At 43.6% G+C, this 17500-nt stretch overlaps 1 protein-coding gene across 5 annotated transcripts in view; it reads right to left on the bottom strand.

Annotated features, from left to right (window-relative positions):
* ZFAND3 (zinc finger AN1-type containing 3) overlaps positions 1 to 17500 on the bottom strand; it is a 155056-nt gene that overhangs the window by 37218 nt on the left and 100338 nt on the right. For all 5 annotated transcript variants that reach the window (XM_085858363.1, XM_085858365.1, XM_085858364.1 and 2 more), the window contains one exon: positions 5463 to 5747. In XM_085858363.1, coding sequence (XP_085714489.1) covers positions 5463 to 5747 — 285 coding nt within the window. The remainder of the gene's footprint in view (positions 1 to 5462; positions 5748 to 17500) is intronic.

Here is a 17500-nt window from a genome sequence, read left to right as displayed (position 1 = left end):
TGGAAGAGGGGCCTTGTTGTCCCTCTCTGGAAAGGGAAGGGTGATCGCCAAGACTGCAACAACTACCGAGGGGTGACGCTGCTCTCAGTGCCGGGCAAGGTCTTTGCTCGGATAATTCTCGATAGGGTTCGCCACCATCTGCTTGAGCACCAGCGTCCAGAGCAGTCAGGCTTTACACCAAAGAGGTCAACGATTGACCGTATCCTTGCACTTCGTGTCCTCACCGAACGCAGACGAGAGTTTCGGCAGGGGCTGCTTGCAGCCTATGTTGATCTCTGTAAAGCGTTTGATTCAGTGAATCGGGATGTCCTCTGGAGGATTCTTGGTCTTCGTGGGGTGCCACCAAAACTGATCGATCTGATGTCTGAACTCTACTCTGGTTCTGAGAGTGCTGTGAAGTGTGGTGGTACCATCTCTGACTTATTTCCAGTTGTTACTGGAGTTCGTCAGGGATGTGTACTTGCCCCCACACTTTTCAGCACTTGTATGGACTGGATTCTAGGGAGGATGTCGGAGAGATCAAGTTGCGGTGCGTCATTTGGGAATGTCAAGATCTCGGACCTTGACTTTGCAGATGATGCAGTCATCTTTGTGGAGACTTTAGACATCCTCTTGGGGGCCCTCGAGGTGCTGAATGAGGAGTCGGAGCCGTTGGGATTACGGGTTTCTTGGGTCAAAACTAAGATCCAGGCTTTCGGTGACATCTTGGATGCTGCTGTCCTGTCTGTGTCTGTTTGTGGTGAGGATGTTGAGGTCGTGGAGAGATTCACTTACCTTGGCAGTGATATTCATGTCTCTGCTGGCTGTGAGTCAGAGGTCAATCGACGTCTGGGTCGGGCCTGGGGAGTCATGGATTCACTGGATCATGGGGTGTGGCGCTGCCGGTACCTGTGCGGGAGGACGAAAGTCCGAGTCTTCAGGTCCTTGGTACTTCCAGTCTTGCTCTATGGGTGCGAGACTTGGACTCTGACCAAGGATCTGAGACGGAGACTTAATTCCTTTGGTACCAGGTCTCTTCGGAGAATCCTTGGCTATCGCTGGTCGGATTTTGTGTCCAACGAGCGGTTGCTGAGAGAGACTCGGATGAGATTTGTTACCTGCATAGTCCGTGAGCGTCAGTTGCGGCTGTATGGACACGTGGCTCGTTTTCCTGACTCTGATCCTGCTCACCAGATTCTCTCAGCGAGGGAGTCTCATGAGTGGAGGAGGCCAGTGGGTCGACCACGTGCCTCATGGTTGCAACAGGTTGACCAGCATCTCAAGGAGATGGGGATGGGCCTGGCATCTGCCTAGGGGATGGCCAGACGGAGGCCCCTGGAGTACCGGCGGAAAGTGGACGCAGCGACGCGCTGTTCTGGCACATGCTCCCATACCTGACCTGACTTTTGTTGTGGCATGCAACCTTGTTCTCCAAATACTGTTTAACTGCAGTGGAAGTGTGTTCTGGATCATTTCTTGTTGGAAAATGAATCTTCTTCCGATTAAACAATTTCCACTTGGAACTGCATAGTGCTGCAGTATCTGCTTGCACTTCTCTTTTGTTAGCATCGCATTGATTTTGACAAGTTTTCCTCCTCGAAAAGCTGAGATACAAGCCCAGACAGTCACAGAGCCTCCCTTTTCTCTTCAACATGTGCCCTCTTCTCACAGAGTTTGGATCGTCTCACGCTGTTCTGTTGGAAGTTGCTTCCTTGGTGCTATTCTCAACGCACTCAGACTTTCAAGCAAGGGAACAAGCTGATATAAACCAAATTCACATATTCACCAATTTGGAATGATTATTGTGGTTTCTTGTAATTGGCATCAATATAACTGGTGTTTATTATTTCAAATAATTTATTATTTCCTGTACAAAAATCCACAAACTGTTTCCTGCATATTTTCTTTATTGTAAGTGGATATTATTAGCACATCACAATATAATATGTTAGATTAAAAGATATTAAAGGATTAAAACAAATTTAAGGAAAAATTAAAATAAGAAATTCAATGTCCTGATTAATTTTATTAACATAAACTGAAGGATAGGAAACGAAATGTGGAATAAATAGATAGGTTGGATATAGAAAGCATTAGTGAGGCTATGCATAGGGGTAGGTTGAGATGGTTTGGACACGTGGAACGGATGGGGGTGGGCAGCTGTGTGAAGAGGTGTATAAATATGAATGTGAATGGAAAGAGAGCTCGAGGCTGTTCGAGGAAATTACGGCATGTGTTGCTGAGAGATGATCTTGGAGTTAAAGGCCTAACAAGAGGGCTAGCAAGGGATCGTGCAGCCTGGAAAGCAGCCATTAGGTGAACCACGTCTTACACATGCAAGCATGGAAATGGCCGTAAAACAATGATGATGATTAAAGGTAACTTGTATTAAATTGACTTTCACAGAAATCTTAATTATTACCTACTAGTAAAGGTGCCCGTCTTCGATGGGCGTCACTGGCAACATATGGTAAAAGACAGATAGCATGAATGTATTTTAAACAATATTGTTACGGATTCGCGCCCGCCGGTGTGCGAACGGCCACGTAACTCGAATCGCGGCACGTCGCCCACCGGACGGACAATCCAGTCGTGACCCTCTCGGACTAACGCCGGGAACCAGTCACGGGTGGACCTTTCGGTCTCACCGCGATCGAGCCAATCGGCCCCCGCGTGGGATAGGGTTGCTCGCCAAATTCGACCTACCTAAGTACCCACGCGGAGGGTAGACCGGGCGATCGCACCTCGCCGCAGGTCGACTTCGGACACGGGCCACTTAAGCGACCCGTTCCGTACTATCGGGATAACCGAGCGGTGTTATCGTCGGCCTCGACGGTTCGATTAATTATCTGGCGTATTCAGCCCACTACCAACCCTTTACGTGAAGCAAGATGAGGATTCAATGAGAGAAATGACGAAGCGAAGCGGGAAACAGTTCAACATAAAGCACATTTATTCGCGATGAACGGAAAGCACACATATACAATTCCACCAAAAGCACATAGAAAAGAAGAAGACAAAAAGCAAATGCGACAATGCAGATCTAATTCCGATTACGCGAGCACACGGCAACACTTATACAATTTTACTTCACAGACGGCGCCGACAATCCCTTGGTCGCACTATCTCAGCGCGGGGGGAAACAGGAGGGGGTTGCTGATGCTCGGGGAAAGGAGGATTTTTACTCTGTCTCGGGTCCCGCGACGAGCGTCTCCACCTCGACCAGGTCGCGCCGTCGGCCTCCCTGGTGTGCAGCTCCCGGCACCGACGCGAGCACCCCCTCGTCTGCCTTCGCCGCCGCCTCTCCACAGCTCCGTCCTCTTCGCTCCGACTCCAACTCCGAACTCTTCCTCCTGCGAACTTCCCAACTGCACTCAACTCCAACGCACACGACGACCCTTTTCTGACGAACGCAGCCGCTTATATAAGCCCCGTGGCTTCGCCTTTGACCCCCTGCCTTCGACCTTTCACCTCGCTCCCCATTGGCCCAAGAAAAAGTGGGCGTGAATGCATTTTGATCCATGAATTTGCATATAGCGACCGCCCTCCAACGCCCTGGAGGCGGGGCCAAATCGCCCCTTGCTCACCGATTGGACGGAACAAAAGTGGGCGTGAGTCGTTTTTGATCCGTTTTTGGAGCGGAAAGTCCGTGGTTTTGTACACGCTGTTCGGCGCGCGCCCTGCACGAGTCCAATACGGGTACCCACAAGCGGCGCAAGAATGGTGGCGATGCGACGGTTGCGAGGGTTGACGGCAAAGGTCGTGGCTGCTGTGGTGAAGCGGCGCCGCGGTGGGTGGTTGATGTTGTGATGACTGTTGAGACGCGGTTGGCGGTGGTAATCATGGCGGTTGGTCCAAAATAAAGATAGTAAAAGAAAAACGGCTATCCTGAAGAGTCGCAGCATGCATGAATGACATTTATTCCCTCTAGACAACGGGTTTGGGCCTAACTACACATATACTTACCGAGATATCTCACCTAAGGGACCTGAATGGTGGTTTGCGAATTTGGTAACCACAACAATATATTATATCATTTTTATCCATTGATTATCATTCAGGTTTTCCCCTTCGACTGTCCCACAGTAGCTCCACTTCGATGACATTACCACGTAGTTTAGTGACTACACAACGTGTACCATTCGTGAGTTCCGGAGGATCCATAGAGCGCATTAAAATTACAGGGCACCCTACTTTAAAGTGATCCAAAAGGCCGGATCAGTTTCGTCTCCATATTCATATGTTGTAGAATTTAGCTGATTCTGAAACTGTTAACAGGATGTCGATCGGATGGTTCTGCGATTTTCTACGGTAGTAAACAGAAGTACGACTTAAGCCTGTATGCCACTATGTGGAGACCCGAGGACCTAATATTTCACAACAAACTAAAAACTCACAAAATATTTTAAATAAACAATTTATTATAATATCAATTAAATATCATTTTTATCTATCGATAATATGAATTGTTCTGTACAGCTATAGTTGTTCTCTTGGGATCTGCGCATCCATCCACAATCTATGTTCTAATGAAGTGCAGTAGGAATAATAAAAAGTCGGATGAACATGAACTGTTTCACTACCATAATCATCAAAACGAATTTTGAGGGGCCTCTTAAGAAAGACAATAATATCATTACTATATATGTCAAAGCTTGTTTCATTTCATGCAGAAACAAAAAATCTGATGGTGGAACAAAAAAGGGGCGTGCCGAAATATTAATATAGATATTGAACACTTCTAATTTCCCAAAAATGTTCAATGGGGGAATAACACCACGAGTGAAAAAACCCAAACTTTTCACAATCCTCTATAACCATAAAAGCAACTCTTGCACAGTCTGACATTTTCTCTTGCATATTACTTTTTGTTTTCCAATTTTTTTCCCCTTCTCTCACACGTCGAGAAGGCACTGCCATCAAGTGTGGGGGTGGAGAATGGCCTCCCTGAACACATGGAATGGGGCAGGAAGCATACTTGACAAGTATGAGCTTCATATCTTTGAAAAATAAGTTTTAATGTTGCAAAGCACGATTCTCCAAGGAAAGGGAGGCGCTGGAGGTTGTAGACGAACAGCACTGAGGATTGGACATGAAGGCAATCAGCGAAGTTTAATTGGTGGAACGCAAGCCACGGACACTTTTATAGTTCAAGCCCTGGTCACTGGGCCACAGCAGCACCCAACTATGTGCTGAAGGGCCGAGTTAATGAAGCGCTAACTCTTGCTACGAAGAGGCCAATGAAAGGGGCACGGGATAACCAACAGAGCCGAAAAATCTACCATAACTGTCTTTTTTTAACATCTACTTTAGCTTCATCATCAAATCAGCAGCCTGCTTTGGAAATATGACAGAGAGTAAGAAAGGTTAGTTTAAAAAGGGAACAAGTGATTTGATAAAGTGAGGGTGATCAAGATTTATAGAGAGGCAATTCATTTTACAGTTAACAAGGTTGCGATTGCAGATATCATTTGTTAGCTCACCACATCGGCAGAGGCCCAGCTGTTGCTGAACCAATTCCAGCTTTGCCCGACATGAGAAGCAACGATGCTTGTTCTTCCGTGCATGTGCTGGTCGGTTCCAGTCGTCCACCATTTGCTCTTCCTCTCTGGTCACCTGCTCCACGCTAGGTGGATGCTCCTCTTCAATAGCTGCACCCATGTCCTTTTCCCTTGAAACATCGACTTCTTCGGCCAGCCGTGCTCTCTTCCTGCAAGGCGCTTCCATTACCTCACTTCCTGCTCGATCATATGCTGCCTCTTTACAAGCTGCAATCATAAAAACCAAAGGTATTAAAGTGTTAACTTTATTGGTCACTCTTCTCCAGGATCGAACCAGATAAGCCCATTACCTTATCACTGCAAATGACATCATAATTCCATTTGTGTGTTATCAAATGTGACAAACACTCCCACAAACTTAAGAATACCCATGATTGAATGAACAAAGAATGACCGAATTAATGAGTTTCATCTAATGTTGACAATGTGTGATGTTCAGCTAAGTGTTCATTGTAGGGTAAATGGATGACATGAGATGGCCAGCCCTCTTGCATAGTCTCATACAATGTAGCACAAAACAAGACAGCAGTCTGTTCAGCTCATCCCAAATGATGAATAGCGAATCTCACTAGTGGATTCCCACAAACACAAGTTGGGAAAGTGCAAGTTTGCAGCCGTGAGAAAGGTGGGGGTGACGTTTTTGGTGTGTCCCCCTTCATCGGAGCAAAAGGGTCTTTGTATTTTTGCTCTGCTGAATGGTCGTGCCCAGAATGTCCCCTCATCTTGATTAACACAGCCATAAACTTGCACTCAACTCCTGTTTTGGGAAATCAATCATTGTCTTGTGTGCCAATGCAGTCTGATACTCATCTTTACCAAGATTCCTCGTCACCATATCAATAGCATTGGTATGTGTATATAACCCAGCATACAGGATATAGCAGGACGTCATGCTTTACAAAAACATTACAGAAAGGGATGCAAGAAAAATGGTGAAATAACTTTCCACTTCAAGGTTTGTTGGAAACATTTGAAATATCAAATGGGGAAAAGGGTGGGGTTGGGGTGGTGTTGGTGTAAAACAAATGACATTTTGATGTCAGCTTTCAAGATGGTTATTCAAAAAGTGAGAAAAGCTAACGTGAGTGGCAAATCAATCACACAAAAGAGCACCCACGGAGAAGGGAGAGGAGCTGTACAAACAAGGAATGGGAATAAAAAGTGAAATTTGCAGCTTGATCAAAACACAAATTACACATGTGGCAAGCCAATCAAAATACATAACAAACTGCAGCTCAAAGTTGAAAAAGAAAGTGAGAAAAATGCTTCACAATGCATGTTAAGGTGAAAGCTCATTCATAACAAAACAAACAATTTTATGAAGAAATAGAAAAGTGTTGTGGCTTGCTGATGCATACATTTCCATAAGTCTCTGCACATTTGAATGAGGTACTTTGTAAAGAGCATAGTATGGGTGGAAAATGGTGTCTGAGATGCATCATAAAGTGCACTTATTTGATGGCTGCACACCACCATCCCCCACAAGGTGAGATCAGGCATCAGGTCAGGAAGAATTGAGATTTTGCAAGTCTGTGCTCATCAGTCATCATTAGAACGATTTGTCAGGATGGCACAACCAGCCTTGTGTACCTCCCTGGCAACCACAGGAACTACCAAGCGCACAGAAAGAAAGATGGCATGTTTACAAAGGCAAATGAGGGATTTGCCTGGATTGGGGATAAATTATGCCTCGACTGCTTCAGCAGCTATTACGCCGAACGCAGTGGGAGAAGTGTCATGAAGCAGACAACAATTCAAAGATTTGGGCAAAATTGAGGAGGACCAAAAAAGTGGAGAAACCGACCAAGTTACAAGGGTGAGGGAAACCGACCAAACTCCAAAGGCGGGGGAAATCCAACAAATTCTAAACAAAAGTCTCTCCAAAAGACATGGATAAAATAATCTACTGGATTGGATTGAAACTCCAAATCCAACCATCAACTGCATTGTTTACTGCACTCAAAATTTATCTTCGCTTACAGATAAATAATGCTGCACAAAAAAACATTTTTGATATGTAAATAAGAGATAAGAAGGGCCTCTTTAAGCATTGTCAACACAAACCTAATAATAAATGGCATTTAGCTTTTGGCCACAGATTGCATATTGCGTGCATGTCAGGTGGACAAGAGGAAATAGAAATTCAGCAACTCGCCCTGTACATGTTTGGGATTGGGGGTACTCTGCCATTAACAAAAGAGTTGAGCTTCACAACACCGAAAAAGAACAATAGTGAACAGCCACTGGAATTTATTTTCATTTCATGGCAATCTGTTACTTTGTCATGTCGATATTAAACAGGCGCCTGTTAAAAGCCAAGGCTGTTGGCTTTTCAATCAAAACAGTAGGTTGGGCCAGTGGTTGGCAGGCAGGATGAGGAAAACCAACTTGTTGTGAGAAACTGAAACGTATACAAGTCACAAAACGCTTGCACATCAAAGTTGGTATGCTTGACACAATGTGAAGCCAGCATATGGGTTTTGCACAGGCAAAGTTGGTGACACTTGCAAACAATAACTTTGATCAAACAAATTCACACCTTGAAAATGAAATCTTCCAGCTGTTCCTAAAAAGATGCCTTAAATATGAAAATAATTCAATGCGGAAGACTGCACATGCTATATTTCATCTTCTTCGATGGGGGAAGAACCCAATAGTGTTCCACCGGCACAATTTCCTTGCATTCCGTAGCAATTCTATGACCCCCGATATGCTGTTTGTGCCAGGATTTTTCATTTCGCGAATGGGACTCTTACCAGCAGAGCCAGAGAGTTAACCACTCCGATAGGTGGAGTGATAGAGAGTCATTAACATGCACTGGGCCGGAGGGGATGGACTCCAAGTTCCATGATCACATCAGGTGGATTGAGCCAGCAGAATCAGTTGCTCTCTGTCTTCTTCCACCTCCTTTCTGGTCTTGCACCCTCTTCCCTCCCCGTGCTCCCCCCCCCTCCCATGTATCTGCAGGGTGAACACAGTCCACCCTCCACCCCCTTCTAGAACCAGTGCTCACCTCCACTCATTTGTTCCTCTTTTTTCCCACCTCTGGAACCAACTTCCACATCCTCTTCAATCTCATTCTTCTCTCCAGATCTTCAAGACAGCTGTTCACCACCATCTCAGATCATCCCAAATCCAAAACCATGATCTTTTATACAACCATTAAACCACCCCCCACATTTTGCTTCTGTATCCATATTATCCACTACTTGTGTTCTCCCCTCCATCTCATCCTTACCCACACAACCCTTGTTGTCAGACTCCATTTATTTCCTCCCTCAGCCCTACTGCTGGCATTTCCCCATTCTCTTTCAGCTGTTCATTTTGTAATAATGTGTCCTGATCAGTTTTTTGGTGTTGCTCTTCCATGAGCCTAGACTCTGTATCTAATTTTTTTTTCCAGACAATGAAAATGACCTAATGAAGGATTGCAAATAATTGCAAAGGTTTCTTCAAAGAGAAAGTCCACAGCCATTCACATGTAATCTCCCAACTTCACAATGGACTGGACGTGCTTGAGAGGAATGGGTTTAGAGTGACAGGAAATACTAATACCGAGCGAATAGGCAGAGAATAATAAGTAGAGCAACCCAAAGTGGTATTTTCAAAGCCTCCCAATGTATTCAAATTCTCCATCCTTGGTAATCAACAAGTTGTAATTATAACTGGAACTGCCACTTTATAACTGCTGGCAGTGGTGACTGGGTTCCAAGACGTCTGGCTTCGACACAACCCTGCTTTGATAAAACACGGGACTGACAAATTACGGACCAAGTAACACGAAGTGTTCAATCTATTCATTGCGTATGCAGTTAGCCATCTTACCTGGGGACATTGTCGGTGTCAATTGAATTGGTGTTTAAATTATCTGAACACGAAGCAAGAAATGTGCAGGAAATGTCACCATGGGTCCACAGGGTAAACCAGAACTCCCCCAAGCAATACAAAGTGCCCCCCCCCAATACTTCTCTCTACTTCGTGGGATTGATGAGTTATGGATCCAGTAACACGTCACATTCAATCTATTTATTACGTAAGCAGTTTGCCCTTTTTCCTGAATACATAGTTGGTTGCAATTTAATTGGTGTTTAAATAACCTGAAAACAAAGTAATAAATGTGGACACCATCAGTGGGATTCCCCCGAGTCGAATGAGGCCCCACACGTTTCTGTACGACACGGGATTCACAAGTTATATGCACTGAGAAATAGGCCACGTTCCATCCATTTATTATGTTCACAGTTGACCATTTTTCCTGGGGCCATCATCGGTATCAATTGAATTGCTACTCCTGTACGCTCAAACGCATGCAGGCGCAGCCAAGTAAGCCTTATGCAATTTTTTTTTCAAATTTCTAAAAATTCTCAGATACAAATAATTCAATAATTCTGGCTGCCAGACCTTGTGGCAGATTGGATTGAAATTTAAAACATACTTTCCATGATCGCTAGATTATAATTGTGAAGATTCACATTTATTGATGCAGTAGTTCCAGAGTAAATATTATTTAATATTTTTCCTTCAATCCAATATGGCTGCCAAACCATGTGACCTACATCAAAAGGAGGTGGGAACTTTTTGTTCATCATGGATAGGCGGTCATACCTGTAAAGCTCGCCTCAGTCTGTTGAGCCGTTTCAGAGGGGAATTATTGATTTTTAAATTTTCAATCCAATCTGGCTGCCGTACCACGTGACCTATTATATCATAAATTTATATTCTGTCTCTAATGGGATCATGCTTGTTAAGTTTTGTGTTAATCGGATAAGGTGTGTTTTTCTATCAAAGATGGCCGCAAAACCATGTAACTTGTGACATCATAATTTTTACCATATATGCAGCCATGGGGTTAGATGATAGTTGCAAAGTTTCGCTTCGATAGGGTAAGTGGTTCCAGACAAAACATTACTTAATATTTTTCTTAAATCCAATATGGCTGCCAAACCATGTGACCTTTCAATTATTCATTAACAAACTAATATCCCCTTGCATGGAAGAATATGAATGTGAAGTTTCCTCTTGATCTGATCAGCCATTATGGAGATGTTTGAAGGTTTTAGGGTAAATTCAATATGGCTACCAAACCATGTGACCTGTAACGTATGTTCATTTCCGGTTGTGGTTGGTTGTGGTTGGTTGTGCTCCGTGATCGCGAATAAACGTCACTTCCGGTCTGGCCCAACAAGGAGTCCTGAGTATCTTACATGACCTATCAATTAGAAATTAACAAACTTGTAAAAGGATGACATGGGGAATGTGTGTGTGAGGATTCACCTCAATCTGTTTAGCCGTTCTGGAGAAGATTTAAAAAAAGAAAAAATTCAAAACAATATGGCTGCTGAACCAAGTGACCTATGATGTCATAATTTTTTCTACGGTGAATTGTTGAGTAGATTTTCAAGAAATTTCAACTTTTTCCGATGCAACGTTCTTCCTGTCAAATTTTCACCGGGATACCACTTCAACAATGACGTCATTAAAAAATCACACGTGTTCCCCATGGGCAATTCTTAGCATGTGCCAAGTTTCAATTTTTTCCATTGCACGGTTTCAGAGATCCAGAGGTCCAAAGTTTTTTGGTTTTTCAAAGATGGTGCCCATACCACGTGACCTATGGCGTCATAATTATCAAGTATAACAAGAGTTATAAAAATGAAAAGTATCCCAAAGTTACGATTTTGAAGCTTCAAGGAATGACACACATTGAAACCGCATGAGTCATGTCTCACCCTTGTATATCAAGTGCATGTTACGTTATCAGCAGCAACAGTAACATGCAATGGAAACACATCGTGCCTTTCCTTCTAACCCACGGCAGCACGGCTGGAATGGAACAAATAGAAAACAAAAAGTAGCAAAATAACTTTTTTCAAAAAATTACATTCATCACAATTGATTAATCCCTATTGGTGTTGCTTTTCCAGTTGGTATTCTGAAGTGCAAAACAAACACACCCAGCATTTTACTTGGGTAAACAAAATTTCCAAGTCTCTTCAACGGGTTTCAGTATTTCAATGAGATCTCCGTGCATCTTTCACAACTTAAAAAAAAAACAAAAGATTAACAAGTTCTCCTTCAATAACAATGCTGCAAAAAATAAATAAATAACCACTGATGAATCAATCTAAGATGTTCCAAGTTAAACAGGCTGTTGCTACAATACCATCCCTTGCAACAGAAAATTCCAACTTCAAGAATGGGTCAGGCGCAGACTAGAGAGTATTTAGGAATTGTTTTATTTTTGATGCAACAACTTTGCTGAGATATTCAACCTAAATTTTGGCAGTGCAGTACTAAATCTGTTCCCCTTTGCAAGGGGGTAAGGAGACGTTCAAGAAGCAAGTGCTGAAACATACTACCAAGGAGTTATGAGAGAGAATTTTTGAAGATGGACAAGAAAAGCAATTCCGCATGTTGCAAGAACAAAAATTTGTTTCCGGTTTTCTGGAACAATTTTAAAATTAATCTTCAAGAGGGAAATGAAAGCCATTTCTGCTAAATCAATGTTGTATTGATATGCAATGATTTGGGCTGCCATGATAGCTTGGAGGTATGCACACAAAGCTTTGTGTTGTCTAACTCTGGTTAAAGGTTTAATATCTGGTTCGAACCTCGACACAGCTATTAACTGCCATCCTGGTGTTTCGCAGGCAGGATGAGGTATCAATACACGAGCCATCCATTGGATGTCCGGTAAGCTGGAGGACCCATCTGCTGATACTGGTCATTGGTTCCATCTGTATTCAGGCTTCTCCTGTTGTTGGTTGTTGTTGATGTTGCTTTGATCAGCATTGTGTCCTGGCCATGTTTCAGAGCATGCCATGGGCCACCAGTCTGTCGTGGGAAGAGAACGCCAAAGCCCCGATTTGGGTGTTGGACTTTGTGAAGGTGTGAAGCCCCAACAACTAGTTAAAGTAGGAATTTGTAATGTGGCCAGGGTACTGGCACACAATGGCTTACTCTTTGGGAAAGACATGATGAGATCTTTAATGCATAACAGAAAGTATGAGCAGACTCAGGCTTCACTTCACAGCTGTAGGACAGAAGTAGGACAGTGCACTCCTTGATGCAATCAATGCACTGCTTGTGAAATGCCAGCATGCCAGTTTATAGTATGATTAATCAAACCCAGATTAGAAAGATCAAAAGCAAGTATGCTACTTCTGAGCTACCCTGACAGTCCATCTGTATTCAATTGTGCATGTAAAAGACCCTGTAATATCTTTCAAAAAGATCAGCTTTTGTATGCTGTACCCTGTCGAAACTTCCTGCTTCGGGTTAGCTGTGTAATTAGTTAGCTGTGTGTTAGCTTCGGGTTAGCTGTGTAACACCTGCAAAAAGTGTGAGTGTTGGGATGAGAATAGGGTACAGGTTTCATGGGATAAATGGCCTCCTTCTCTATCTTTGTTTTCCTACATTTATTTGAAGTGACATCAGTGGTTTGAAAGTTCTGCATGGTGGAACGACTGTACAAGCATGACAGACATTTTGTAATGAATCATTTTTTTGGGGTGGCTGTTGCACGTCATGCTTCTGTGCCAGTCCAAATGCAGCCCTTCGAGCACGAGCACCAGTATTTTTATGTGGTGACCAACAGACCCATGGGCAATATTTCTTACCTCTGCTTGGGTATAATTGTTGGTCTTAATTTGGCAGATCCAGAAAAATGGTCTCCACAATCCTCGACCTCAAAGCAGCCATTATATGATACTTGCAACAGACTACGCGGATCCTCTGAGGTGAGGAAAGGCAATAACAAAGTGGTAAGGAATGGCAATTTAACAATAATTAACTGAGAATTAATCGGCTAATGCTGTAGCTTTAAAGGTCTTTTCAAACAGATGTTGGAGGATCCGGTAGTCCGAGTTATGATGTTGGGCCCAATGTCCTGTGTTTAGGTTCCTGTGAGTGAGTAAAGTCAACAATGGTATCAAACGAGGGCAGCAGCTGTTCATGAACTATTGTACAAAGTAAGTCTTGACATGAATCTGTGGAGATGCTCAAAATTTACCCTTGTGGACAAGGAATAATGATTTAGTGACAGGTGCAGCTAGTTGAGTGAGTATTACCAGCAGAGTTGAGACTGCTGCTACGACCCTCACCTTAAATGACAAAACTTCCCATTGGCCGTCCTCAGAGTGGACTGCTTTGATAATCCTCGATGTGTTCACCCGTTCAATAAAAGCCATACACCCAAGACTGAGTTCCGTGAAAAGATAAGTGTGATACATGGAAGACATATCATGAGGTACTACACACATGAGAATAATCCATCGATCATCGATCCAATAATGAAAATCGGAATAAATTGGATTCCATGGTTAGAAATTAAACTTGTCATCGCCATCCATGGCATGGATGGTCATGGATGATGATGGCAAAGTTGACCAAACAATGGAATTTATGTAAAAGGAAGGAAATAAATTATCGTTCCATTTTGGGGGTTTTTTGTATATGAAATTGAGGCTCATGGAGGAGCTACAACACAGAACGGATCAGGATGCAACACAACACAAAGGACAGCAGATATAGGTGGTTGGGGGGGGAGGGCGGTATGAGTTGAACAGACCAACAGCAGGATAGAGGGACAAAACTGAGGTAAACTTGGAGGAATAAAGAGGCACCAGTACACTACCCATGGAGTGATTAAGTACAACCACACTATAGTGCAAAAAAAACCAAACACGCACGCACGCACACGCATGCACGCGCACGCACGCACGCACGCACACATATACACACACACACACACACACACACGCACACATACCCACACCCACACACACACACACACACCCACACACACACACACACACACACACACACACACACACACACACACACTTCCTCAACCCTCTCTTCTTACGTTCCCCTTCCAACTCAGTCCAATGTTTCCTCTCACCCTCCCCCAACCCCGAGTCCTCCCCATCCCCCTCCCAACCCTAAGGCATTCCTTACCCACTTCAAGCTTTCAAGCCCTCTCCCCACTCCCCCCATAACTGAACAACTCCCCCTCCAAATCCTTCCCATCTTTATTCCAACTCCCCCATCCCACTCCCAATCTCAACTCTGGTCTCCCCTCCTCACCCGACTCTCGCTCACAAAAGCAACTGGGCATTCCCACATCGAAACAGCGGAATATTTAACAATTTCCCCTCCCATATCATGCTTTCACCAATTTCACAGAAACTCGTCACGGTCGCCTGTCCAACTCACAATCCCGCAAGATATGCGAAAACCTCGTGGCATCGCAACTCTTAAGTGACCTTGAGCAGGCTAACTGTGCCAATAAATGACCCAAAACCAATTATCTGCTTCCTGATGCATATATACACATAATTAAAAGTAAATGATGATGGATGTTATCTTGCATAATGTCACGAGATTCCCGGAAGTCCTCAACAAAGACCATTTTTTTTTGGTATGCATTGTCGAGGCTCGTATGAGAGCTAACACACAACGCACAGCAAGGGGGGCATGAGAAAAGAGGGGTGGGACAGGCAAAGACAAAACAGTGGGGAACAGACATTAGGAGATCTGTGGAAGGGAGAGGGATGGGGCAGGGTACACAAGATGGACATTACAGGGACTTTCAGGAAGGAAAGCAGGGAATTTGAGGGACGTGGGTTTGGGGTGGATTAACGGGGGTTGAAAAGGTCGTGGTTTTGGATGGGGGAAGATAAGAGATGGTGGTGAACAGCTGTTATACCTTTATAATACCTTTAATTGAACTATACGTTTATAATGACACGGCATTTATGGTCCCTGGTGAAGTCGTTTCAGAGAAAATAGTTGGAAATAATAGCAAGGACCTGCATAAACTCTACAGGAAAAGCCCTGCTTGAGAGAATACCACATAGTTATTTGGGTGGTGTGTCAACAACAGACAGCTACCTCAATCACCTTGGCCGATCTTCACAAGGCCCGTGATGCCTTTCGGCTCAAAATCGTTTTAACTGTCGCTTTGGTCATTTTACATTGAAGGGAAAACTTGTAGGGATGGCATGGCGATTGCGAATATGAAAGCTCCGAAGACGTCTTTGATGTCGTGTATCAGTAAACACCAACATGGCAGCCAGTGTCGAATTTGTGGTTGGAATCAGGCGAACTGTCCAACCAATGGATGTAATTCGGATGCACACACACATGGCTCCTTTTATGGTATCGATGAGGAAGAATGACACCAAGGGGAGGAGGATACAGGGGGTGAACAAGCTGGATACATGCAAACTCCCAATCACAGAAGTGGAAGAGTAAGCTGGGGAAACAGACAGGAAATCAAAAAAAGTAATATAAAATTAAAAGAAAGTGAAAAAAATTCAAAAATAACAAAATTATAAACAAATAATTTTTTCATATTTTTTATTATTTTGATAAAGGATTTTAACTTTATTATTATTTTTTCCGATCAAGGCTATATTCAGCATCAGCATCCATACTTAAAGGGACCATCTATTTATTACGTATACAAAATGGCAGCATCTTTAACCACGCCGCCAGCCCCCCTTTACGTTCCCACTTTTAATAATGAATGTCTCCTCCCTCGCTATCCACAAGTTTCATTTCATTCTTCTTTCCTTTCAATCACCACTCCCTTACCCTCCTTTCTGCCTCTCCCATCCTTTCCCTTAGTCTCCATGAATGTAATAAATATATTGCACCATACTGCAGTAAAACATTCACCACACTGTTGCTTAGTTGACTTTGAATTTGCACTAACACGTTACCAGAGATGAGGAAGCAATTTGCTGTCCAAGCTGCAAAAGTGAATGTTCACAACCTTCAAGAAAAGTATACCCACACGTGATTGAAAGGATTACCAAGTCATCCTTCCATCACTGATGTTATCATGTGGCATATTCTGTCAGATACATGAACGTCCATTCCCAAAATCGCATGATCGGTATGTGAAGACTAGTTAAAGACATCATGCAGTGCTCGGTAGTCAGATTCACCAGCCTTAATAAACACTTCACATTGCAGTGGGGTCTGTGTCCTCTGAGCTTACCAAGTTCTACATGAAGCTCAGAGCCACAGCGTGCCAAGCACCCGACAAGCAAAGTTAATAAACCCGTGTTTCCACACCCGATTTGTATGGAGGTACAGGCACGCTCAGTACACTTGGGACCCATGCGGCACTGATGGAAGTGGCTGTGAGAGTTTAATAAGCCACTCTGCCATCATTATCAAGAAGGCCAATGGCAATTGGGATGTCTTATCACTAATGTTTTTGGACAACGGTACTTGAGCAATGGACCCGGGAGAGCTAGCAACCGGAGTACAACTCCCAACCGATTGCAATCACGTCCAGAGGTTTAACAGCAGTCACATGGGGCCAACACCTGCGCTGCTCACCAACCAGCCATGCCAATTATTGCACAGTGTGCAGCAAATCTACTGATTTGTCTCGTGTGCTGCATTAGCATTTTGAGAAGTCGATTTCAATTCGTTTTTTTGTTGTTGTTATTTGTTTTTGTTTTCTTTTGAGGCATTCAGCAACTGGGACAATCGACCCAGCTTTAGCATTATCCACACCTTCAGGCACTGCAAACTGCAGTGCCTTGACCAACTCGCATGATGCTTGCACAATTAACCAAAGTAAACTGCATACATTGTGTTATGATATGAAAAAGCATCAATTTTTAAATTGTGTACAAGCTTCCAATTCAAATATTCGCATGGTTGTGTCAACACGAGTTACTGTGATGACTTATAAATTCAGCTGTTTTAATGATAAAAGGAATCTCACTACATCCTACTTTTCCTAATACTCAAACTGTTCATCTGCCTTGTGTACTCATTTTCCAGGTCATTTTCTGAGTGCTGCCTACTTGCATCATGGAAAAAATCACAGTTGTTCCAATACATAAGAATGGTGCCAAGTCTGACCCTCCTATAGATCAGTCAGCTTTCTCCCCCCTTAATAAGTAGATTGATGGAATAAATAATTTTGCAGCAGA

The sequence above is a fragment of the Eptatretus burgeri genome, chromosome 15, assembly GCF_056783735.1.
Source record: "Eptatretus burgeri isolate ZD-2024b chromosome 15, Ebu_testis_v1, whole genome shotgun sequence".
Classification (NCBI taxonomy): Eukaryota; Metazoa; Chordata; class Myxini; order Myxiniformes; family Myxinidae; genus Eptatretus; species Eptatretus burgeri.
The sequence above is the reverse complement of the archived record's forward strand: the minus strand, read 5'-3'. Positions and strand labels throughout refer to the sequence as shown.